This window comes from Carassius gibelio, chromosome A24 (assembly GCF_023724105.1).
Source record: "Carassius gibelio isolate Cgi1373 ecotype wild population from Czech Republic chromosome A24, carGib1.2-hapl.c, whole genome shotgun sequence".
Classification (NCBI taxonomy): domain Eukaryota; kingdom Metazoa; phylum Chordata; class Actinopteri; order Cypriniformes; family Cyprinidae; genus Carassius; species Carassius gibelio.
Window position 1 is genome coordinate 6396884 of NC_068394.1, and position 26485 is coordinate 6423368.

At 36.9% G+C, this 26485-nt stretch overlaps 3 protein-coding genes across 21 annotated transcripts in view; 1 reads left to right on the forward strand and 2 right to left on the reverse strand.

Annotated features, from left to right (window-relative positions):
- The window catches only part of vipr2 (vasoactive intestinal peptide receptor 2), a 31797-nt gene extending 27783 nt beyond the window's left edge, over positions 1–4014 (reverse strand). Inside the window, exon 1 of one of the 2 annotated variants that reach the window (XM_052543280.1) lies at positions 3711–4014. In XM_052543280.1, coding sequence (XP_052399240.1) covers positions 3711–3770 — 60 coding nt within the window. In that variant the 5' untranslated portion in view covers positions 3771–4014. The remainder of the gene's footprint in view (positions 1–3710) is intronic. The other variant, XM_052543278.1, reaches the window with a different exon arrangement.
- Positions 4015–8872: 4858 nt separating this feature from the next.
- On the forward strand, positions 8873–23824 carry LOC127946538 (zinc finger MYND domain-containing protein 11-like). Of its 6 annotated transcripts, none has more exons than XM_052543182.1 (17): positions 8873–9078; positions 11087–11218; positions 11311–11470; positions 13028–13051; positions 13387–13419; positions 14836–14997; positions 15894–15971; positions 16096–16188; positions 16281–16368; positions 16452–16507; positions 17157–17234; positions 17316–17434; positions 18565–18808; positions 18902–18970; positions 19041–19334; positions 19456–19641; positions 21778–23824. In XM_052543182.1, the coding sequence occupies exons 2-17, from the start codon at positions 11103–11105 to the stop codon at positions 21898–21900; spliced, it is 1923 nt and encodes a 640-aa protein (XP_052399142.1). In that variant the 5' UTR covers positions 8873–9078; positions 11087–11102; the 3' UTR covers positions 21901–23824. The 6 variants fall into 6 exon arrangements, with proteins under 6 accessions (XP_052399142.1, XP_052399144.1, XP_052399146.1 ...); XM_052543184.1 differs by having other exon boundaries at positions 8879–9078; positions 13034–13051; XM_052543183.1 differs by lacking the exon at positions 8873–9078 and adding an exon at positions 9104–9240.
- Positions 23825–23867: 43 nt separating this feature from the next.
- The window catches only part of LOC127946537 (disco-interacting protein 2 homolog C), a 99020-nt gene continuing 96402 nt past the window's right edge, over positions 23868–26485 (reverse strand). For all 13 annotated transcript variants that reach the window (XM_052543179.1, XM_052543181.1, XM_052543180.1 and 10 more), the window contains one exon: positions 23868–26290. In XM_052543179.1, the coding sequence (XP_052399139.1) occupies positions 26038–26290 (253 nt within the window). In that variant the 3' untranslated portion in view covers positions 23868–26037. The remainder of the gene's footprint in view (positions 26291–26485) is intronic.

Below are 26485 nucleotides of genomic sequence, written 5' to 3' on the forward strand. Positions count from 1 at the left end.
TGCAATAAACATGTAAAACAGCTGCACCTGAGAGTGGCGCTTTCTAAAAGCAAACTAAGTGATGAGGATGCAAGTAACTAAAATGTCAAAATGAGATAATCAGAGCTCTAAAAGTTGTTTCAAATAAATATGGTTAACATTTCTGTGAAAAAGTCACAAAGTCGCAAAAAAAGTAAAATCTTCATGGAACATGATCTTTACTTAATGTCCTAAAAAAAATTGACATAAAAGAAAAATCAATCATTTTTGACCCTTACAGTGCGACGAAGTAGCCATAATATTTAGAGTCACATTTAGAGTGGCAGCATGTCCAGTGCATTTAAATCTTTTTTTTAACAAAGATGTCACTCAGTCACCCTATTTTGTTTGCAATATCCTTTTGCATCCTTCTTTAGAGCTGTGCATGTGACACAGTTTCCTGCTCGCTCATGCTTAAACCCCACAAGAGCAACTGCCAACAAACTCATTTCCATGCTTTTTTTTTTTTTAAGACTACAAATTTATTTGAAGGTTATGGGGAAAATTTACTTACAATGAAAAGTCGTTACTAATCTTTTATTTTCACTGGAAACAATGACAAAGCACAGCACAGACAGCATCTGGTTACACTGGATTGCGGGTGGTTAGTACATAAAACATGGTTTTGCTCTGAAATGCCACACACAAAAGCGGTGTGACTGTTGAAGTTTAATGATTGCCGATGTGTTTCTGCGCTAATCTGTTTCTCTTCTGACACAGTCAAGATGACTTAAGCTGCATGAGGCGAATCTGGATTCTGGCAGACCTTTACAGAACTGAAGTGGGTCAGCTGGAAAGCATGAAACTTCGCAAATGTCATCATCTGATTATCTGAGAATGTGTGGTCTCGTGTTTATGGTGAAAAGCAGTTGTGCAACTGTTTTCTAGTTTGCAAGCCAACTTTCCATTTCTCACACAACAACATAAAGCATCGCTTTAAAAGTAATTTAAAACTTTCATAATGACAATAAGAAATGCATTTCAAGGTCAACAGCGTTCTGAGATTTTGTTGCTTTGTTTAAAAAGTTGTGCAACACACGAAAAGCTGTGTTATTACTATCATAAACAATGCAGAAATTCTTTTTTTATTATTATTACTCACAGTATTTAGTAGAAAAGACCTAATGGAATATTGTTTTTGTCGTTTCAAACCCTAGTTTTTATCAAAAGAATAACACATAGGCTACCTTTTACATTTATGTTGTTTCACGAATCATTCTGTGCTTTATAATTAATTAATTTATATTAAAAAAATAAAAAAAAACTTCCATGAGTGCTCAAAGTATTGAGTGGAAAAAGATCTTCTGGATTATTGTCATTTTTGTACAGCATAGGAGGTTGGGATTTGTTTTAGAGAAAAAAAAAAAAAAAAACTAAAACATTGTATTTTTCAGGTCCACAAAAGCCTGTCACAGAAATATGATACAATACCATCATACCACAGGAGGACAAGGAGTAGCAAAATAAAAAATGGCATTAAATGTTGCTGTATGAAATTGGTCAGGGATTGAATGGATTGAATTTTAATAGAGCACAACCACACATAACTTCCTCTCGGAGCTTTGATGGGATCTCTGTGTAATGTAATATGTCTTCAGTATCTGATGATACCTCTTGATCCATGAATTGAAAACCTAGTTTTATGGATGCAATCATAAGGATTTTTGGGAGCAGAAATTCCATGAGTTTTACAAATCCCTGTAAATAAAATAAAAAAAGTGGTATAACAAGAACATTTTATTTTATATAAATATGAGAAATGCTGCACACAGAACAATTATGTTTGAGTGCATTCTCAATTCTCATCCAAGTCCTCTTTTTGCATAAACCCTGAAGAAGACAAACTACACAGATATGAACTACATTTGAACAATTCTCCAGCATTCTAACATTAAGTAAGTGTGTTACATGGTGTATCTGTGGCTCTGGGGATGCAGCCATATGGACAGTGTGTTGCACTTTAATTAAGGTCATAAAGAAATGTTTGATTATCTACAAGATAAGTAACTGAATAATGGACTTTCGAATAGATAAGCTTTGTCTTACTTAAAACGAGATTAACAGCAATGGCTTGTAAACCTTATATAACTTTATTTGTGGTGCATCAATTTTCCTGCATCTAAACAATTTATCTTTGACCTTGGTTTTTAACCTGCTTTTTTGACCAGTAACTTTTTTCAGAAAAAAACTCTAACCAGCCTTAAAACAACATAAATCAACCTTAGAAGTAAAATTGCATGAGACTTGTTTTCAGAGAACATTTCTTAAATATTAGATACTTTTCACTTGTTTAAAGCATAAACAACACTAAATTATTTTTATTTGCTAATTTGTATTATCTAATAACCATTCTGTTTCATGCATGAGATATTACGACTTGTTTTTAGAGACTGTACTATGAATATTTGGTTGTTCTTGTGACCGTTTAGTCCATTAGGAGATCAATGTTGATAGTACTTTTAAAGTATTTTTGCATGCATTTTAAAATATTTAAGGAAAATAATTTTTTTTTAAATTAAGGAAAGACAAATTTTTATTTGTCTGCAAGCCACCAGTTTTATACTCCACAGAAAGAAATTGAGTAGCTTGTGCCCCGTTGAGTCTTTTTGTGAGAACCCTTTGGGCGAAACACCTGAATCACCACAGAGACATTGTCTAGAATAGCCCTGACCCAGTTCTAACACTGTGTTATGTCTCTTTTTAATATATTTGAGAGACTCGTTTAAATTGTAATTTAATCTGAAACTGTTTAAGAGTGGACAGCACAACAGAACTGAAAGCTAAGAGGTTGTTGCAAAGCGAAGATCAATAAACCAAATGTAAAAAAAAAAAAAAAATTGTGGTTACCTTAGATTGGACATAAAATTCCGATTTATTCAGAATGTACCTTCAGAATGTACCTGACCTTCTGTGACAACATGCCCCAATAACGTGGATGTTGTAATAGGGTTTGTTGTCACAACTTATTCTGACATTAGACAGCCAATTTTATGCTTTTTAAAAAGTAAAGCAATTACAAAGCACAAAATGATTCACAAAAATATAAAAGTTAGCCTATGTGCTATTCTTCTGATAGTCGCTGGTTTTGACATAATTTCTAGCTAGACCAGGTTGGTCATTTAGAGTTAGCAGATTTCAATAATAGATCAGCAGAGCTAAGATCAACCTGGCAAACTGTGGCTACTGTAAGCTGAAATGAGATGACTTCTATGATTTTTATAACAGGAAGCTGCTTGATAAAGCTTTTCAATTGCTTAAAAAACATTTGAAATGTAACTCCTATTTGTGTAATTCATAAATTGATACTATAAATATAATATTAATAAGTGACAACTTGACATGACCTTTGTGTAAAACACTGAAGACAGTGTTCATTCATTTCATTATACAGTTGATACCTCGAACATGCAAGCATGGTTTTAGTGTTAACTTATTTACCTAACAGCTATGGCTAAAATATAGTAGTTTGGAGGACACTGTATTGGTTAAACATTTTGATCTAGGTTTAAAACCAATATACAAAACCAAAAGTTGAGAAAACTCGCATTTGTAGTGTTTGCACTTTTCACTAAAATTTCATATTTACTGAAACACGGCCCTTATGAAAACACATCGCCCGTATTGACAGCTGAATGCACGCACCTGAGGCTGAGTAACTCAAAAATACCGGCGCAGGTAGGGTCGTTACTTACCGCGTGCGCGTGCCAAACTACGAGGAAAGCCAAACAGTTGTTTACGAGGTTCATCTTCATTTCTTGCTGGTTTCATAAATAATATCTCTCTTTAGCGTAAGTTCCGAGCAGTCCTCAGCATCAAGAGCGAGAAGTCAACACAAACCACTTGCGCCGAGATGTCCGCTGAATACACTTCTGAGCGCGCCAAATCCATGAGCAGTGTGCAGGCGGGCTAAGCGCGCGAGCGAGCGCGTGCGCCCGCTGAGTGGAGGCTGTTGATTCTGTTCCTCCTCCTTTAGATCTTTAGATGAGCCTTATGCACACATCTTACACTGCCAGCACTTGGACAGATGTTTAACTGGCATTCCTTTCAAACACTTTGAGTGTTTATCTGATTTTGGGTCACTCAAATTGGGGCTGAATAATTTTTGTTTTATTACTTGGAAAAATCATTCTACAGTGTATGAATTGAACACTGATGGACCATTAATTTGGACCTGATTGTTTGGAACAGCTATATATGTTTTTTTAAAGATCTACAGAAATATTTACTGGAGTAAAAAGTGTGACAAACCAGCCCTGGTTGTCACACTTTTTACTCCAGTAAATATTTCTCAGAGTAGATTTAGTTTGAAAGTCGGTCTCTGTGTAGACACATACTCTAATCATTGGCTACACAAAAGTGTTTTGTCCACAGCCCAGGACAAAACACAGAGGTCACTGAACACATTTTGACCTTTATAGACAACATGCCCCAGTTTAGGTAGTCCAAATCGAACCTGCCTTTTAACAGCCTTTAATGGCTTTTCAGCAACATTTAAACAGTAAAACAGTCATGTAAAATAATTAATGACACAGCAAAATGTACACAAATATTAAAAACGTTATTTTATTTTTTTTGGCCACTACATATTGTAGGGTATATAATGAATTTATACCAAAACACGTGATGAATTGCCTCAACTTGAATGAATTGCCTCTGTAATGGCACAAGGACAGAATTCATTCCAGATATTCTAATTTAAAAACAACATACAAAATCACTCTTATGCAAATATTTTGATATATTTTACCTGTGAAAAAGTTCATCTGGAGAGAAGAGCAATCAGGTAACAAGCTTGAAAATGAGTGTGAAAATAAGCTTGTCATATTTTATATTTAACTTTTGAAACTACACTGAAAAAAATGGTGTAGGATTGGCTTTGAAACAATTTTATTTATTTTCTTTTTAATTATTTTTGCAAATCACATGCAAAGTACACTTAATTAAATATGTAACTTTGAAGTACCGTAGAAAGACTGAAGTTGCATTTTCTTATCAAACATACTCCAATAATTTTTGTTTTATTACTTGGAAAAATCGTTTTACAGTGTATGAATTGAACACTGATGGACCATTAATTTGGACCTGATTTGTTTGGAACAGCTATATCTGTTTTTTAAAGATCTACTCAATAAATCACACCCAAGATACAGCCAGTGTGTGTAACGGGTCACTTGAGCTAAACAGCAGCTTAATAAATCATAACTTTCTCAGCACTGAAGTACAGTTCAGTTTTCCACTCTTTGAACTAATGGGAGAAGACTGTATCAAACAGAAACATGGTAATATATGAAAAAGATCTGTCTCAAGTGTTATTATTATAAAGTACAGCTCATTTATACTCTTAAATTATCTTTAAATAAAGGTTCCAAAGGGGGTTTTCACAGTGAGGCCATAGGAGAACCATTTTTGGTTCCCTAAAGAACCCTTCACTGAACACTAACAGTCTTAAAAGAACCATCTTTTTCTTAGTGTGAAGAACATTTTAAAATCTAAAGAACATTTTTTTCATTATAAGGAACCTTTTGTGGAATGTAAAATTTGCAATAGATTGTTAAAGTTTCTTCTTTGAACCTTATAAAGAACCCTGTATTTTTAAGAGTGAATTTGAGGAAAATTTTCAAAAATGAATGCAATACAATGTGAGAATTTGCTCATTTAGTGACTTTGTAGTTATTCTGGAGATGGCTGGCTGGGCTTTGACATGACAGTGACCTCTTCTGGTTCTCCTGGGGCTAATGTGACACATGATAAATCATCTACCATATAATGAGCTTTAGATGAAACTATCCCGATTGTGATGTTTGAGAACGCATTTTATTCAAATGCAAACCAGACGATAACCAGACAGAAAAGAACACAACTTAATCTGCGCATTTTGAGGTCTGTCAAACTACACAGGATGTCTGAATTTTCATAAAAATGAGTAGCCAGTTTTATTTTGAATCAAGCCTGATGATCATAGACAGTGTGCAGGGATGAACAGAAGACATCACTCTCTCAAATCCAGGCCATGTCCACTGGAACATTTCACAAAGGAATGTTGTTGATCATCATTTATGGCTTTTTATTTTTAGTGTATGCTTTTACGTTCCCAAAAATGCACCTTGCGTCATATGTGCATATTAATACCCAGACAGGATCTCTTCTTCTATGGAAATTCAATGGTGTATCTTTTCCCAAAAAGTCTGAGAAGGAAAAATGAACAGAGAGTGCACTGAAAAGAGTCTAGAGTAAGACCTGCACTTATAGTTCTCACAGATAGCGGACTGATCCAGGACATGTCATTATGAAGAGATTCTGCTCAGACAGGAATCTGAAATCTGATATTACACTGCTAGTCTCACTCTGGGATATTTCATAGGTTGAGGGAAAAAAGGGAAAACAAATCATTAATATTCTGTTCTAAAACTTTTTCTGAGAGAAAAATTGTCCATTACAACATATGAAATAATCTGCATTGCAATAAAGATCAACACTGCTGCTACAATATTACAGAACTATTAATGTTTAAACATAAATATGTCTTGCTGCAGGCTTAAGCTTTAAAGGAATAGTTTACCCAAAAAATGACATTTTGCTGAAAACTCATCATCAGGCAATCCATGTTGTAGATGAGTTTGTTTCTACATCGCAACTGATTTGGAGAAATTTAGCATTATATCACTTGCTCACCACTGAATCCTCTGCAGTGAATGGGTGCCGTCAGAATGAGAGTCCAAACAGCTGATAAAAACATCACAATAATACACAAGTAATCGACTTCAGGCTATCAATTATAATAAACTGTGTCTATAATACTGCTTTCTGAATCAGGAGAGACGTATGCAAAAAAAATAAGTTTCCAAGATAATTTCAGATTGTTTCTAAGTGAAAAAAGTCCAAAACATTTCTCTGTGTTATTATTGATTATGGACTGGTATTTTGGTCAGAAGTGAATGATTTTGATTACTTTCTTACAAACATGCATCTTTTCAATAGATTAATTGATGGACTGGACTGGAGTGGTGTGGATTACTTGTGGATTATTGTGATGCTCTTTTCAGTTGTTTGGATTCTAATTCTGATGGCACCCATTCACTGCAGTGGATCCATTAGATGCAAGTGATGAATGCTATTTTTTTTTTTTCAAATCAGTTTCAGTCAAAAAAACAAAACAAAACAAAAAACATCATCTACATCTTGGGTGGCTTTAGGGTGTTATTAATTTTTTTTTTTTTTTTTTTTGTAAATTTTAATTTTTGGGTAAACTGTTCCATTAAGCTTTATATAAGCATCAACAATAAGAAAATTATCAACTTGCTTAAGAAAATAGTGATGTATGGATCAGGAATATGTATCTTCTTAGTGTTCTCATTCCTGCAAAATTCTTTCTTTTAAAAAATGTCCTATTATACAGACTCTGCCAGAGTAACAGAAATAATGACAAACATTTTGTCTGACACTGAGATGTGTCTAGACTATTCATTATTTTCTTGTGATATTAAAAGGGGGAGTAGGGGTGGGGGTGTAAGCACATACAGATAATAAATTTGGTCATGAAAGCCTTTACAGAGAACTGTGAATATTTGGGTTCTCAGTATTTGGGGTTGCCTCATAATGGCAAAACAATGGAATAGGCTACTTTACATTTCTATGAAATTACCTATGAATATGAGTTCAGATCTCTGACACAGCAGCAGGGACTTTTAAATAGCTAATTTAAATTCAGACATCCAAGACATCCTGTCATCCTGTTATGACATACATTTGTATTCATTTTGGGCAGTGAATTATTAGTGTCAGTAAAACCTCAAAGAGGAAAATAACAGTGTTGCTTTTTACTAACAACTTGGAAAAGGCGATGACGTAAAGAAACAGTATTAGTTATGTACAGTTCATCTTTGTTTATAGGTTGTATACGTGTTGGTGTCAGTCTATGTGTGTTAATTTAGCACCATCTGCTGGAGCTTCTTCTAAAGGTCAACACGAATTATTTTTGGAAAGTCTGTTCATCCCATTCACTCCAATCCAAAGAAATTACAGGTTTTATAATGTGTTTTTTTGGACCTGTAAAAACAATGCAATCATAGAGATGGTTTTAGTAGCATAACTTCTTATTGCCCATAACAACATTACATATAGCTAAGAAAGTAAGGAAGTCATGCTCATCTGTAGACTAGTGCAGGTTAATGCTCACACTTTAATAGTTGGCTATTTATAGATTCAAACAGACTGTGTGAATATGAGGAATGATTACCTCAGTCAAAATGTTCATCTGTACACAGTTTTCCCTATTGATCGCGTGCCAGTGATTATTCCTACTGCATTTGTTAAACTCAACCTTGCTTAACAAAGTTACCTAAAATGTTAGTAAAATAAAAATAAAAAGAATTACGCAAAATAATTTTTCTATGATTTATAGGAAATAAATGTTTATGAAACTATGACAAACAACGTCTATATAGTTTTTATTCATTTGCATTTATTAGTTTTAGCTGATTTAGTTTTATTTATTTCAGTAGCCTACTTTAATGAAAATGAGAAATGTTACCTTGGTAACAAGCTGAAATAAAATACATTTTTAATAGGGCTGCAAACCAATAAACTGAAGTGAAAATTAAACTGCTCATGTAACATTGCAAAGCCCCAAAACATGCTGTGGATTTATACTAAATACATTTCTGAGATTATGTGATCCTCATATCCTACAGAGAGGCCACACAAATCATAAACAACTAGGCTAGATAAGTTACATTTTAATTTTCCATTTATGAATGCACAAAATCTACCATAGTGTAGGAAGGCTTGAGAGAGAGAGAGAGAAAAAGAGCTTCAATATGTGAGACGTGCAAAGTGAAGCGCGCAACTGCAGCGTTCTGCCACTAGAGTTCTCCCACAGCCAGTGACTAGAGTGTGCGCGCGAGTGTGTGTTTACCCCCTCCGAGCTCTCAAGTGTGGCCGGGCTCCTCCAACCAACCACAATTCTGACATTTAACTCCGGAAACACAAATGTAAGCAGCGCTGCGTTACATCTTAAAGTGCGACTGAACGGCGAGGCGTTTGATCAGCTGTCGGACAGCGGTGAGTAAGCGCATACACCGGCTCGATTTCATGACATTCGCAGCAAAGAGGAACAAAAAATCCACTCCCAACTGGTTGGTTTTGTCTAGAAGCGAGGGAGGGAGATCAACATGGCGTCCATGTAGCTCACCAACCAACAAGAATGTCTAGGCACCGATGAAGGTTTTTCCCTCCATTTGCAATTTGTTTGGGTTATTAATCGCGATTGTTTGCGGGTTGATTATATGAAGCGCGAGTCAAAAACGGCTCGCGCGTTTACGATGTCCTCATGTTTATAGTTTAGCGACTGTTAGACACACGTTTGTCGTTTCTTTCAGGCACTGTGCGCGAAATGCGGGTCCTGCGCTGGGTTTTATTTATCACTGATAAGACAGACAGTTGTTAAAGTCATCGTGGCTTTTAAAACGACGTTGTTTTGATCGCTTCGTTAATATTATCAGGTTCTTAATGAGTTTTCGCCGTGCATTCCAGCAGTCGGGTTGTGGATCACATGAGCTGTTGTGGTTCTGTAGTCTTCTGCGGGGGTTTTAAAAATCACTGGCAACATTCTGTAGACCTTAGTGTGAACAAAAGTTAAGATTGTCACAAAAACTTGTAAGTTTGCCTTAGTAACATTCGATCCAGTAGGCGATCGGTTCCCATCCTTTCTGCGTATGTATTGCGCAATAAAGCGAACAGATCTCGCTGGTCACATCAAAACAGTGCTCAGTGAATTATGATGTTAATTACAAATGTGGACTAGTAATTAAATTAATAGCGTTAAAATGATGTAAATACACATGTGGTGAATATTCTAGATATATTCCACAAAAGCTGTTTTATTCTACATGGAGTGGGTCGCCACTTAATGTGTGCTGCCATGGTGACGTCACGTGCACAGCCATGCAATTGACCAAGTTGCCAGAAATGATAATAACAATATTAAACTACGTATCGCTTTCAACCAAAGTGGTTTAAAAGTGTAATAACAGCCAGGTTTGTTGTAAACCAACATTATTTAGTATTCAAACTGAATGCACCAAGGCCTATAGGAGTCAGTATGACCACAAGAAAAAAAAACACTTTGAAATTTGTTATAAAGTACAAATGACTTAAAATAGTTTTTCTTTTTTCCCCTAATGAGTCAATTTATAGTGTTACATTTATATAGAATTTTACTTGTTCTTTCCACACATTAAGTTATTTCTGTTCTGAAAGGGGAACATTTTTCAACCAAGGCTTTATTTACATCATGTAAAAAAAAGCTGATTGGATTGATGTCTTTTACTTTGAAAGCTTTATTTATGCAGTTTAATTAATAAGTGTGTCTTGGATTCCTGGATGCTCTTTTATTAATAAAAAGCAGCCTACAAAAGCAGTTTCAACTCTTTATCCTTTGTAAGAACCATCTGGCAGTTGAACGTAGAAGCTGTAACTTACAGTATATGCACAACAGCAATAAATGTGAGAGTCATATCATGCCACATTCTAATATACTGCAGTCTGCTGAGGGTTTTTATAGAAATGGATGTCATTTTGACTGTAAATCTCTGCTCCTCTTGTTATAATAATGAGAGGAACTTGTTGCTGTCTTCAGTATCTTTTGACATCAACACCATTGTTCTTAACAGTTTTATAAGAAAGCTTAATGTTTAACCTGGTAAGTTTTTTTTAATTTTTTTATGTGAAGATCCTAGAAGAATATCTGCCCTAGGTTTACATGTGATTTATAGTTGCAGGAGCTCTTTATACAGAGAACAGAGTTCATTTAGATGGCGACTTAATGATGAAGTTATTATTTGTTGCCATTTTCTGTGTAGATCTATTGTTTGTCCACTACGAAGAAAATGCACAATTAGAGGCACTCAAGAGAGAAATGGTGTATAATTTGATGCGTCTCTGACAAAACAAACAAATATTAGCATTTTGCTGTTTTATATAGAAGCGCCTAATCTCTTCAGACTGTACTTTGCTTATTGTGAGCAGTGTAGTTTTTGTTCAAGGGCTTGTCCTGGTTTAATTATTCTAGGTTGAAACTGGCCACAATGTCAAGGGTGGTGAAAAAGAGGCAAGCGGACCCCAAGGTGGTGCAGTATGTCTGGTCAGCCATCGAAGTCATCCGCAATCAGAAACAAATCGCAAACATGGATAGAATCTCAAAGTAAATGCTTTAATTCTCCTCTCTATACTAATAATATCAATGTATACTTGTAAATCCATGTCTAAGAGATGGCCTTGTGCGTTTTGGTGCAGATATTTAAGTCGTATGTATGGGATGCACCCTAAAGACACGGCCAGGCAGCTAGTTCTGGCTGTGAAAGACGGTCTGGTGGTGGAGACGCTCACAGTGGGCTGTAAAGGCTCCAAGGCCGGGATCGAACAGGAGGGATACTGGCTCCCAGGAGACGAGATGGTGAGATATAAACCAGAGCATGTTTATTTTAAACAACATACTTTAATCTACATGCCTCCTAGATAAAAATGCTAAAGGTAAACATGGCTTGGTTTTACTACACATTAATCAAATGAAATAAAGAGCTCAAAATGTAGATATGCTGCTGGCTCCAGCACAGCCATGTGTTTCTGAAGACCATCAATAAGACATTTAATTGGTTCCTCCGCTTATATATAAGCTTAAAAAAAAACTCCCAGTGAGTTTTTAGCTGTCAGCTTCCTCCGTGTGCATTAGGGATGGTAGATGCTGATGTTTCAGTGACTTCACCAGCACATAGAAACATTCCTCTGCTGTGTGAGAGAGCATGCTTGAAGGAAGCACTCTTTGTTTTTGGGCTATAGCTAGAAATATACATATCTGTCCCAGGTTTCATCAGCTAGTGGTGTGGTCTTCATTCAAAAAAATATGTATGATAAGTATGAAAGCCCTTTCTACATGCACTGCTATTCACAAGAGTGGGGTCAGTTTGAAAGAAATGCATTTTATTCAATTTGATCAACTTTGACAACTGTCATGACTTTTGCATCGTTACATTTTTCTTGTTTCCAAGAGATGTTCTTCTGAACTTTCTATTCATTTTAGTATCCTAAAAAATGTATCTCCACAAAAATATTAAGCAGTAAAACTGTTTTCAACATTGATGATAAAAAAATCAGCATCAGCAGCAAATCAGTATATTACAGTTGATTAGAGAAAGATCACATGACACTGAAGCTTCAAATTCAGCTTTACCATCACAAGACTAAATTACATTTGAAAATATACCATATTTTTCGGACTATAAGTCGCACCTGAGTATCATCAGTCACATCAGTCCAATAATACGTCATGATGAGGAAAAAAATATATAAGTCGTACTGGACAATAAGTCGCATTTATTTAGAACCAACAACCAAGAGAAAACATTACCGTCTCCAACCGCCAGAGGGCGCTCTATGCCGCTCAGTGTAGACTACAGGAGCATAGAGCGCCCTCTCGCGGCTGTAGACGGTAATGTTTTCTCTTGGTTCATGTCTCTTAGTTCATTTCTCTTGGTTCATGTCAAATTAATTTTGATAAATAAGTCGCACCTGACTATATAAGTCGCAGGACCAGCCAAACTATGAAAAAAAAGTGTGACTTGTAGTCCGGAAAATATGGTAATCAAGTAGAAATCGATTATTTTAAATTGTAATATTTCACAATATTACTGTATTTTTGATCAAATAAATACAGCCTTGGTGAGCGTCTTCCAAAATATTTAAAATAATCTCACTGACCCCAAACTTTGGAATACTAGTTTACTGTACATGGCATATTTGTGAATATATGAGCAGTATTGGTCAGCTGTTCCCAACCACATTACTGGAATTAAAATATTCAAGCGAATCTAGATTCATATTTATGTTATTTCTCACACACACCAAACACCCACCTGCGAGTTCCTAACAAGGAGCGCCTGTGGTTAGTTTCAGCCAACCCCAGCTCTTAGATTAGGATTTTAAACAATGTTTTTTGGATCACTTGCAATCGCAGGAGCAGATGTCAGAGGGAAGCAAGGTATGTTCATGTCCAGTTGTTGTGATTTTCTTTAATTAACAACATAATCTGCCCTTTAGTTAACAGTATGTGTAACCTGTGCATGGGACAGCAGCTGAAACGAAGGGAGCTTCTGTGTGGCCTTTAGACATTTGCCTCCAAAATCTAACATTTTCCATTAAATTGAAATCAATAATGCACCTTCTATTTAACGGCCAATCAAAATATCATGATAGTACACACTATTTATACTGGCATCGACAAGCTTCGTTCACTTCAGTGCTGTGCTGTGTGAGGTTTTGTGCACCTTGTTTTGTCACTGAATGCTCATTATTAGTGATTTCTCTCTTCTTTAGCCCTCTCTGCCTTCTGAAGCTCTTATCCAAGATGTGCGTATGCTTCCCACACATTAATCTTACATGTTTTCAAATCAAATTTTGCAAGATTTGTATGTCAGTGTCAGAACCAGTCACAGTCAGAGCAGTGTTTTGCCAAGGTGTTTATCAGGGCTAAGACCAGTGTCAGCAGTTAACTTGCTTATTCAAGAACAATATTTGCACATTCAGAGCTGATTTCTCCATTTTTATATTTATAAGGGCATGTTCCATATATGCCGAATAGAAATTCCTTGTGTAAATAATTAGAAATCTATATTTATGAATATGAACAATTATTATATTTCTTCTTATGAAACATATCAGTTATTTAAAGGGAATTTGTCACTGTATTAGCATTTTTGCTTCAAACACCTGTTTACTTCTTACACTGGTTTAAACCTATTTTAAAGGTAAGAATAAGAACTATTTACACACAGTAGCAGCATTTTCTGAAGTAAAACTTTGGTGAAAGCCTGCAGATTTTGTAATTTACCCAGAAAAGTGAATCTGGTGGAATGTCTCTGGTGTGTGTTGGTGTGTATTGAGGTGTGTGCAGTAGACAATGATATTTTTAGAAGATAGCCTTAACATGCGTTGAATGTGATCGTGGCATGTGAGAATGTGATTGCTCACCGTTTCTTTCAAAGAACATTTAGTCATGTTTAAGGTTTGATTTAAATGGCCATTTAATTGAAAATACATGGTGGAACTTTCTTTGTTTAAAATCTGTTGCTTTCATCAGGCTATAAACAGGCTTTATGAACTATTTCCTGTGTAAATAAGGAAATGGTTAAGAAGAATTTCATTTGAAAGCACCATTGAGTCATAAAAAATGGTCATGTAAATTGAACCAAAGTGCAAAAATGGAACATAATTATGTTCCCCTCATAATATCAAACACATTGATTAATGTTAGTTTGTTACATTACATTATTATAACTAATGAGCAGGTTTTATATTTTTGCTTTCTTGGTGCTTTGGAAAAACTGCTAATTATAGAAGTGCAGCCCTCATACTCTGTGTTCTCTTAACTTCGAATGTTGAGATATATATATATATATATATATATATATATATATATATATATATATATATATATATATTATAAAATTAAAACAATGTAAATAATAATATTTAAATACATTGGATAAAACATATTTATAAAAACCTAATTGACATGCGAAAAGCTTTTTGCATGTTGTTGGTGCTTTTACTTCTGCTTGAGTACGGTAGTCTCTCAAGGCTCTGGTCACCAATTAAAAAAACTTTTCAGAGTAAGAGGGCTGATCTTCAATCCATATCGTCAAGAACTTACTTGCAGGTCGTGAAAAGAATAATCGTTCCTGGATTGGTGGTTTTGTTCCCGGGGGGGCTTGGCGGTGGCCCAGGTGGGCGGGGATGTGCATTACTATACTGTGTGTGTTTCAGGACTGGGAAGCAGAAAGTCATGACTGGTACTGCTTCGAGTGTCACCTTCCTGGAGACGTGCTGGAGTGTGACGGCTGCTTCCGTGTCTACCACCTCCGATGTGTGTCTGAAGACCAGAGGCCACGGGACACAACCTCTCACTGGCAGTGCGGCATCTGCAGGGTGGGTATAGAGAGTTCGTTAGAAAACGTCTACCCGTATTTTTCGGACTAAAAGTCGCATCTGAGTAGAAGTCGCATCAGTCCAAAAATACGTAATGACGAGGAAAAAAACTAATATAAGTCGCACCGGACTATAAGTCGCATTTATTTAGAACCAAGAGAAAACATTACAGTCTACAGCAGCATAGAGCGCCCTCTGGTGGCTGTAGACGGTAATGCTTGGTTCATGTCTCTTGGTTCATGTCCAATTAATTTTGATAAATAGGTCGCACCTGACTATAAGGCACAGGACCAGCCATGAAAAAAAGTGTGATTTATAGTCTGGAAAATACGGTAGATCAGATTGAAAATTCTGACTGAATTAGATGTTCAAAGCCACTTTAGCTGATACACTAATTTGCCACATTCTTATGTTGCTTTGGCAACAACTGATAGTTTAGGATAATTTTTATTTGATGGAAAGAATAGGATTATTATTAAAAATGTCAGTAAATTAGAATGACAGCATAGAATAATTTCTGAAGGACTCTGAAGACTGGAGTAATGGCTGCTGTAAATTCAGTTTTGCCATCACAGGACTAAATTATATTTTAAAATCTATTAATATACAAAACAGTTATTTGACATTGTAATAATATTTCACAATGTTGCTGTTTTTACTGTATTTTAGATCAAATGAATGCAGCCTTGGTGAGCATAAGAGACTTCTTAAAAAAACTATTGAACAGTAGTGTAAATTCAGTAGTGTAAATGTGAAATGCATGTTTGTGGTTTAATTTTTATTTATTTAATTTTTTCGTGACCATTAAACCCCCAAATGCATTTTAAGAGTGTTTCACCTCAGATTATGATGTAGTTATTGAGCCATTTGTTTCTTGTGGTGATGTTTACTAACAGGGCAGTAAAAGGAAGAATTTGAGCAAACAGGAAATGACAACATGCCTCAAGTTCATTCTCGGACGCATGAAGGAAAGGGTGGGTTTTCACACTTTCACTTCTCACTTTCTTTCCATACTAATCGGGTAGAAATCAAGCCTTTCCCCCACACGCGTTTTTTTTTAAATGTGAAGCAGATTTCTTTCCTTTTATCATCTTTCAGGCTGTGGACCTGCACAAGAGAGGCAAGGAGTCAAAGCAACCCATATACAAAAGACTGATTCACTCACCTCTGGATGTGGATAACATACAAGAGGTACACAGATCAAACACTAGGAGAAACGGTTCAAAGATCATGTCCCACCGTCAGCCTCAGCTTGTCCTCATGTGTCTTCTGTTCCCCTACAGAACATCTCAGAGGGGAAATACAAAAGCTTCGAGGAGTTCAGGGCTGACGCTCAGCTTATTGTTCACAACACTGCCATTCTTCATGGAGGTGAGCCAATACGAACCAAAAGTGTGATTTATGTAAAATGCAAAAAGTGTAAACTCGACCTAATCCACATTCTCCGCCAACAGTCAACAGCGATCAGACCGAAATTGCAAGACTTCTCTACAATGACACATGCCATGAGGTCAGCCTGAGCAAACAGCTGGAATTTTAAACTTGTTTAAGTCACTTAACAATCATGGTTAAAGCTGCAGTAGGTAACTTTTGTAAAAATATATTTTTTACATATTTATTAAACCTGTCATTATGTCCTGACGGTAGAATATGAGACAGATAATCTGTGAAAAAATCAAGCTCCTCTGGCTCCTCCCAGTGGTCCTATTGCCATTTGCAGAAATACATCCGCTCCTGGTAAGAAACAACCAATCAGAGCTGCGGTCCGTAACTTTGTTTGCGTTCAAAATGTAGAAAAATGTATATAATAAGCGAGTACACCATGAATCCATTTTCCAAACCGTGTTTTTAGCTTGTCCTGAATCACTAGTGTGCACCTATAATAAGTGTTTATATTCAGACTATTTTAGATTGTTTCGGGGGTACCGCGGCAGAGTAACCCAGTACTTTTGTGATTCTTCATAGACATAAACAGAGAGAAGTAGTTCCGGCTACAATGTTCTTCCGCAAGACGCAAGCAGTTCTGTTTATTAACCGCTAGAGCGTCAAAAGTTACCAACTGCAGCTTTAGGCTTCCCTGTATAGATTTTTGACAATGTTTTTATGTTAATAGGTAATTTTTTGTTGTTGTTGTTATTTTGCAATTATTTCTGTTCCAGCTGAACGAGTTAATGTTGTGCAGACACTGCTTCTATCTCTCTAACGCACGACCCGACAACTGGTTCTGTTACCCATGTGTAAGCACAGACGTACACATTAATTCTTGCAGATTTCTATGTGATTTGTGAATGTACTTAAGGATGTTTGTCTGTGATCAGAGTCCGACTCATGAGCTGGTGTGGGCCAGGATGAAGGGATTTGGTTACTGGCCAGCCAAGGTGATGCAGAGGGAGGGCGGTCAGGTGGATGTCCGGTTCTTTGGTCACCAGCACCAAAGGTGAGCCTCAGGTTACATTAGGCTAATGAACAAATATTGATTTAAAAAGGCAATCACAAGACTTCCGAAGCTTCATCTTAATGTTACGTGCAATTATTCAATCCCAGTTTGAATAAGTAAATGTGTGTGCATATAATGTATATGTACGTAAATAATAATATCTGTATAAAATTGTGGTTTTTGTATCACCCAGCCCTACCGAAAGCTAGTTTTGTCTCAACTAATTGTAGACCTGGTAGGGCTGTGCAAAAAATCGAATGCGATTTTCATGCAAATCTCATCAGTAAAGACGCTCCTGTAATTAGAAGTATATCTCCAGCATGTGTGTTCAGATCAGGGTTGCCAGGTTTTCACAACAAATCCTGCCCAGTTGCTTCTTAAAACTAGTCCAAAACTAGCCCAATCACGTTTCCAGGAGGTTCCCCGATAAAAATTCCTTCCCGGGGTTAAAATATACATTTTTTGGCAGGGTTGCCTTGGTAAAATTCGCATTTTAGGGGCTAAATATCACGTTATTGGTATTGGGGTTGCTTCAAACCACGGCCATGAAAAACAACCGCAGACTTGGCAACACTAGTTCAGGTGGAGCGGCAGTTACTACACAGAGCTGTAGTCTACCGACAACTAACACAAAATCGTTTTCAAAATCAACATAGAATCGCCTGCGATTTTAACATCGATTTTGTGTAGATTGTCAGTGAATTACGGCTCAGTGTAGTATATGCCAACCGGTGTTGCCAAGTCTGAGGTTCTTTTTCATGTCCGCGGGTCACAGCGACCCCAATACAAATAACGTGATATTTAGCCCCTAAAATGCTAATTTTACCAATCAACCCTGCTAAAAAACTTATATTGTAATCCCGGGAAGCATTTTTATCGGGGAACCTCCTGGAAACGTGATTGGTTTAGTTTTGAGAAGCAACTGGGCAGGATTTGTTGTGAAAACCTGGCAACCCTGATCCAAACGCACGTGCTGGAGTTATACTTCTAATTACAGGAGCGTCTTTACTAATGAGATGCGCATGAAAATCACATAAAAAAAATTTTGCACAGCCCTAAGACCTGGTATAGATCTGTATGTGGCCAAATTAGCTTGTGAAACTAGCACACTTGTGTCTGTCGTGCTGCAGGGCATGGATTCCTTCTGACAACATCCAGGAGATCACGATCAACGTGCAGCAGCTGCAGGTGAAGCGCAGCTCGGGGTGGAAGAAGGCGTGTGATGAACTGGAGCTCCATCAGCGCTTCCTGAGGGAGGGCCGAACCTGGAAGGGGAAGCTGGAAGAGAAGCATGACAGGTCGGACAGACACGAGAGACAGGAAGACCGACAAGAAGAGGCGGAGTCAAGCATCTCCTCCACATCCAATGAACAGGTGAGCATTTTGGTGACAAGTCCCATTTCATTTTTAAATATGCAAGACTGGCTTTGCTTTATTTAATATCTGGGTTTCTTATGTTGTTGACAGTTGAAAGGCAACCAAGAGCCCAAAGCTAAAAAGAGCCGCCGTTCCCAAGTCGCCGAGCCCAAAGAAGAGGTTTGTAATATATCCGGTTTATTGAATGAGATGTGATGTACAGAGTTCACATCACCTGCTGTTATATCAGGAACCGGAGCCTGAGATGGAGGCTGTCAGCTCAAGCCAGGAGATCCCAACAGCTGTTCCACATCAACCAGAACGTACATCTGTCTCCACCCAGACCAAAAAGTCTGGCTCGTCTTCGTCCTCTTCCTCACCAGGTCCTCGCATGGTACCCAGAGGCACTCAGACGCTCAACGAAGGCAGCTGCCAAAACATGTGCCACGACAAATACACCAAGATCTTCAACGACGTTAAAGAAATGATGAAAGCGGAGAACAAGCGTGAAACCGAACGCGTTCTGAAAGAGGCTCTGGACAAGGTGAGGAACGTTCTTTGGCTCCCTCTTGTGGCCAGATTCAAAGATACCCTCTTTTCCTCCAAGAAAGTTGGTGGAAAAGGGGGAAATTGCAGCAAACTCAGCAATGTGATTGTCCTTACAGTTGCGAGCAGAGATGGAGGAAGAGAAAAGGCAGGCGGTGAACAAAGCCGTGTCCAGCACGCAGGCCGAGATGGACCGAAAGTGCAAACAGGTGAAGGAGAAATGCAAAGAGGAGCTCATGGAGGAGATGAAAAAGATGGTAGCTCAGCACAAACAACTTATTTCCCAGACCAAGAAGAAGCAGTGGGTGAGTGAATTTTCAGAAGATCTTTTGTGTAAATACAAACTGTTAGAACCACCAGACAGTCCAATCATGCTGCATAAAGGTCTTTTGACATGGAAGAGATATAGTGATAAAAAAAGAAAAAAATCCTTGGTTTATAGTAGCAAACTTTGAAAAACTATCAAGAAATATTAAATTTCTAGTTATTAAGTATTGAGTTCAGGTCCACTCTGACATGGGTATCAACTTTGCACATGATTTTATTCAGATTTATTATGATCTATGGACTTGGTCAAAATACTTCTGTAAAATATATTTTTAGATTTTCCTATATCTTGTACATGCTTTTGTAACTGAACTTTGTTAATAAACATCAATGCACCATCAATATGCACCCCTATTGATAAACCATTGCAGCATGAAAAATGTATCCTATTTATATTTTGTTTGAAACATTCCAGAGTAATTTACATGTTGTTTTGTAACAAAATGAACATGTAGGTTTTATCAAATTTGGACTGGTTTTGAGCAGTCAAATTCTTTGTTCTTATGAATTTAATGTGATGATTCAAGTACATTTTTGTAAAAAAAAAAAAAGAATATAAAGGGGTTAAATGTTGCAATAATGCTGTAACATTCAAAACTGCACATTTTTGCACATGCACTACTCCCTAGTTACTGATCAGATGCAACATTTGTATTTAAAAAAAAAAAAAAAGTTATGACTTTTAGAAGCTTCCGTTCCACCAGATCGAAACCAATTCTGGAATGGAAAAAAAAAATAGTACGCAGATTTTGAATGCATTATGATTGCTAATATAATGTTTCTAAACTCAGATAAAATTCCTTCACATGTGACTCATGATCTGTTGAAGAGCATCTCCTCCTGAAATCTTCTTAAGAATCTGATCTTCATTATTTTTCTAATTAGATTAGTTTTTTTTCCCCATGCAAAATGAATTTAGCCAACATGTTGTTGTATTTACAATCTATTTATAACTTCTATGTGTTGCTAGGAGATGAGAAATGGTTCTCCAGCATATTACTCACCTGAGCTCCAAAATTGTCTCGTGGGAAATGTTGCAGCTCTGAGGGCAGAATTAGGAAATGAAGAACAATCATTGTCTGAGTCAATAATGAGATGTGGTGATGTGTTATTCCTCTGTAGATGAACGGAGTCTAATTTAGTTGGTTAACCTGAATAATGACACATTATTGAGAAAACTATCACCACCCAGTCATTTTGTTGTTCTCTGTATGGCTCTGAAACAATACCTTGTGACTAGGCAACTATGATTTTGTCCAGTACGTGATATCGTCGTGTAATCGCTTCATGTATAAACATTTGAATACGCGTTAGATGACTCCTTGGAGCAAACATATTAAAATTAGTTGATAAAAGCACATTATGTCCCGAAAAAGAGCTGCGTTCACTCGCACGCGGACAAAAAGGGCCAAAGCACGTGACATTGCTGCTTATTGTTTAAACTGAACGTGAGCAGTTGAACATAAAAAGTGGAATTCCGCTTCTGTCTGTTATTAATGTTAAACAAACACTCTTAATTTAATAACTTTTTTAGCTTTAATTAAAAATAACCATTTAATTCATAGTGAAAAAAAGTGTTTTATTTATTTGCTTGAAAACCTTGGTGCAATCAAATTGTTACATTTCATATATTGGTATTGTAACCTTATTTCTAGCAAAAATAAGTATAGTATTGTTTTTGTGAAATGTCTCTTCTTGTGACACAAGATTTAGGTCATATCAACCACCCCCAGTACTAGGCATAACCTCTCAAAATAATGTTTTTTTTTTTTTTTTGGCTTTTAGTCCACATGTTATTTTTGAGGTTAATCTCTAAGATAGTGTGCTAAGTGTTGACAAAAACATAACTTTTAGCAGATAAACGCACTTAAAATTGAGTTTTCTACTGTGAAAACAAACCAAAGATATTGATGACTCATCCTGCACTCAGATTTTTGTCCAATCTAATGATCCCATTCAACTTTATTTTTTTTAAAGGGAAAGGGCGCTTTTACATCTTGTTTCAATAGAAATGCACAAATAAGAATGTTGATTTCAGGAGGATATTTTACTGGACAAAACTCTTGTGTGCAAGTCTTTTAGCATCTCATTGTTCTCTTTATTCTGTCTTTCAGTGTTACAACTGTGAAGAAGAGGCGATGTACCACTGCTGCTGGAACACGTCGTACTGCTCCATCAAATGCCAGCAGGAGCACTGGCACGCCGATCACAAACGTACCTGCCGCCGGAAGAGATGAGCTGCAGAGGGCCATGCGACTCCACCCATCCACGAGCCGCGCTATTGGATAGATTTTAGCACTCACCACCTTCCCCCTGCCCATGGATTCTTGATTTTTAGCCAGCATTTTAAACTCAAGCTCGTAGGACACTTCTACCAGAACATTTTACTGAGTTGCGGTGAATGCTAACAGGGCAGCCGGCGCGGGATTTCACAATCCTCGTCAAGATGGTTGTATGTTTGGATTTTTAACGGTATCTCATTGCGTATTCCTTTTTGTTTTTACCCTTTTATTTGCTGTATGACGGAAATCAGCCTTGCTTGCATACAGACTAGCTGAAATGTGAAGTACTAGTAATCTTTTTAAACAACTTAATCTGAAGCTATGTAGATATTTGACTTTTTTTTATAAAAGCGAATCATGTCAGCCTCCTGCATTGAGTGAAGTTGGTGCTTTTAAACTCGACAGTTTGTTTTTTATCAGTGGTTGTGATGTCATTTTCTTTTTTTGGGAACAGGGTTTAGAGATGGCAGGGTCATGTCTGTCTGAATGATACAATCTTCCTTTAATGAATATGCACATTTCGTGGTTACACTTTTAAATAGGCCTTTTCATTTTCAATGAACAAAACTAAATGATGTGCTGATTTTGGGGTCCATTTCTGTAGCTTAAGTGTACGACATCTTTACGGAGTAGAATCTTTAAAGAGGTTTTGTTAGTGTGGGCGAATTTGTTCGTATGAACTATTCCCAGTGCTCCCAAACAGAAAAAAAAAACATCCCAGAAAAAGATCCCATTAAAAATCTAAACTTTATCAGAATTTTAAGATTGTACAGAGATCAGTGTAAATTAAACAATCAGAAATTCTAGCTATAGGGTTTTATCTTTAAGAATGACCTTTCATGGCACTTTTTGACCTAAGAGAGAAGTTAAAAGGATAGTTTACATAAAAATAAAAGTTCTGTCATCATACCCTCAAATTATTAAAACCTGTTTGGCTTTCTGAAATGCTGCTCAATGAAAGTAAATGGCTGTGCTTGGTCCCCATCCACTTTCATTGCACAGAAATGGGCAGCTTGGACACTCTGCTAAACGTCTCCTTTTGTGTTTTTTGAAAGACATCAGTCAGACGGGTTTGGAATGACGTGAGGGTGAATGAATGACAAAATTAGAATTTTTAGGCAAATTATTATTCCTTTATTGCAATACATTTCTAAGAAAGATCTATCTTTAGAGAGTTTTGACTGTCGACCAGGAGAACCAATCAGTTGAAGGATGAAGGGGATCGTGAGGTCCTTCTCTAATGTTTTTGCACAGATTCACATCTACGTGAACCTGTATTCTGTTTCCCTCTAAAGTTCTGGATGCGTCTTAAATCACGTCTGCTACATTCAGGTTTCTGTCCTGCCCTAGTTCTCTTTCTCTCGCTCCCTTCCCAACCTCACTGTTGCACTACATGTAAATAACTGTTTGCAGCTAACAGTGACTGATGACGTTTGCACGTTAGCATATGTACATTTCATGAACACATTAACTACGTACTTGATAAAGTCAATCTGTAAAAGAAAAAAGAAAAAGTGATAACGGTAATATGTTCCATTCCAGTCTGCATGAAACCAGGTTGTGTGTACCTTATTTTGGGCTAAACGTTAATCTGCGTTCTTGCGTGTCATCGGTGATGCAGTATGTCTCCTTTTTGGTTTTCTAGGGTAATTTGACACCACTTTGTAATTGCAAGTAACCCTTTTTTTAAATTTATTTTTAACTTATATTTATGCGGACAGAGTAATGACTACTGAGAATTTCGACACCCAGCAAGAAGTCTGCTATACAAACACCTGTCTTTCATGTGCATACAAATTAAAATGTGATGTAAACGTTTTCCCCTTTCTTGCATTACGTTATGTAACAGTACTATGTTTAAATAAACATATCAACCGGTGGTTGTTTTGCGTCTTTTTGCATCGCAAATTTCAAAAGACAAATTTACCAATCAAAGCACTTTATTGCACCATATTTTGTGAACGTAGGCCAAAGCAGGCTTCTATAAAAGTGTAATTTAATACTTTTAATCGTGTACAAAACAGAATTTCAAACACACCTGCACCATACAAAATAATTTTTTTTTGTAATTTTTTCCTCTAACCAACAATATTTACATACACCATGCAGACTCTCTCACTTAAGTCCAGATTTCCAAAAAAAAAAAAAGGGAAATAACTTCACAGGTTGAAAGTTGTGTGCACATTTTTTTTTTTCCTTTTCAAAATGGGGAAACATTCCTGCTTGTATGGGAATGACAACAATAAAGTTTCCGAACAGGTTAAGACATCTTTCCTTCATCTTTTAAAAACAAACAGACAAAAAAAAAAGGGAACATTGCATCGTTGCTTTCTGAATAAGGGTAAACTCAGTTCCTGGACACAGAATTGACGTCAATGACATGAAATGAAAGGTTGCGTTAAATAAAGACAGACCTCAAGGAGGCCAGAGGGTGCTGATATCTGACTGCAAAATTATTGTCAAAAGCTTGCCGTGTTCTCAATCGCTGAGGCAGGATGTGGAAAAGAAAAGAAGAAAATCCTGAATAGGCCTGCTCCGTTTTGTCATGGCGATTGAATGGTGCTCAGAAAATGCGTACTTCTAATGCAGCTGGTACAATGAAGAATAATGGCACGCTTCTTTTTTCTCTCTTCACTATTGTTTGCATTATTATAGCCAGTCGGTCATGTTTCATGCTTTGCCCATATTGCTTGTGCCAACAATATGCCGGCATTTATTTAGCATGTAGGCGATTTCCCCACATAAGCCGATTAAAAACTTGATCCATTTCACGTGAGCTGACTGGGGTTGAAAGTAAACCGTTTGGCACTAACGTAAAAGTTATTTTATGAAAATACCAAAATCTGTGTTAGTCCGTTAAATTATGATTCGAACGCTTACGAATGGTAACAAATGTGATGTTTGAGCAGTAAACTAAAACGCAATTGTGTAAAATGCTCGTCAATAAATAATGATGCAGTCACCCAAAAATGATATAAAACGAGTAAAAAAAAAACTATCCAAGCAAATAAAAACACAACAAATCGCGGTGCAGATTAGTCATAAAAGCAAATGTAAACTAGATTCCAGGCACATTTTTAGGGTTCGTTTTCTCTCGGAAAGGGCGTAGCGTTTTAGTATCCATTAGAAAACCTGAAGCATTTGTTCCGCATGTTTGACATCATCTTGAAAGTCCTATGAGTTCCTATTATTAACCGTTCGATTGGTCGAATTTATTAACCGTTCGATTGGTCAGTTGATTCTCTCTACAACAGACACCATGCAAGTGGGATGTACTGCATTAGAAATGCATCATTGGTGATTCGTAGATCTTATTTTATATATATTTTTTTATTTTTTATATATATATTTGTTTGTATATTTATATTTTTACATAGACTTGATGTGATACTACTCACTCAAGATGATACAATGTTTTATATCAGCAATATTATTTAATGAGGAAAACATTTCCAAATGTCTTCGCTCACCAGTTCTAAAAAGAGCAAAATAAATAAGAACTATTATCTGTACATAATTACACAATATCAACCGACTTTGTGTTCACCTTCAGCTTTGTACAATGATATTAAACATGGAGGAATCGGAAAAAGCAGGGGACGGTTTTTCTCAGTTTTTGCGTCCTGCTCTTTGAGAACATTTACAAAGGTTGAAAAACTAAACCGGCAAGTTGCTGAAGGACGGCTGCCACGTACGTACAAATGTAACAAGTTGATGTTGTACCTTTTTTTTTTTTTAAATGGACAGGAATGGCGTCCAGTGTGTTTGATAGCATGTCTACTTTCAACAAGTTACTCCAAATCATCGGGAAACTTAAAATGCACATTTCGCCACAGTATGCAGATATTTAAAAATAGGCTTCGCTCGTGTAGGGCGGGATAAAAATGAATGATGTCGCAACACCTCACGTGAAAACAAAGCGACGCGCACACAAGCAGAAGCAAAGGCGATTCTTCTTCCCTTCAGGAGACTGAATCCTTCTGTCAAACCATTTTTCTGTTTAGTTTCTTTCAGTAAGTGTCCATTCACAGAAGATTGTAGATCGTCCAAGCGGTCATGTGCCACGAACATCCATCCACGCGTACACTCATGCTACATGTTATATGCCACATAAATGGGGTCCAGCTGATCAGCTAGAAAGCCGTCTCGCAGGTGCATCCTCTGTTTCTCTCCGCGAGAGTTGATGGGAATGACGCCGATGTCCACCACCACCACCACACCTACAATCAGGTAGTGCTCCTCCAGGACCGCGTTGGTGACTAAAGGAACCAGGTCCAAAGCTTCCTGTTCCGAACCTTCCAGCTCCACGACCACCACCAGCAGGTTGGTCCAGGGAAACACAGCACTGAAACAAACAGATCAGTTCATTTAAAACACGTCCTTTCTAAAGGCCCGTTCACACTGACGGTGATTAGTAGCGACAAAGTTACAGGAAGTCATTTATTTTCAGTGACAACTGCTGATTTGGGATGACAAAATATATCTTAACCAATCAGAACATTGGTGATGTTTAAAATACAACTGCTAATTGAGCTTTCAC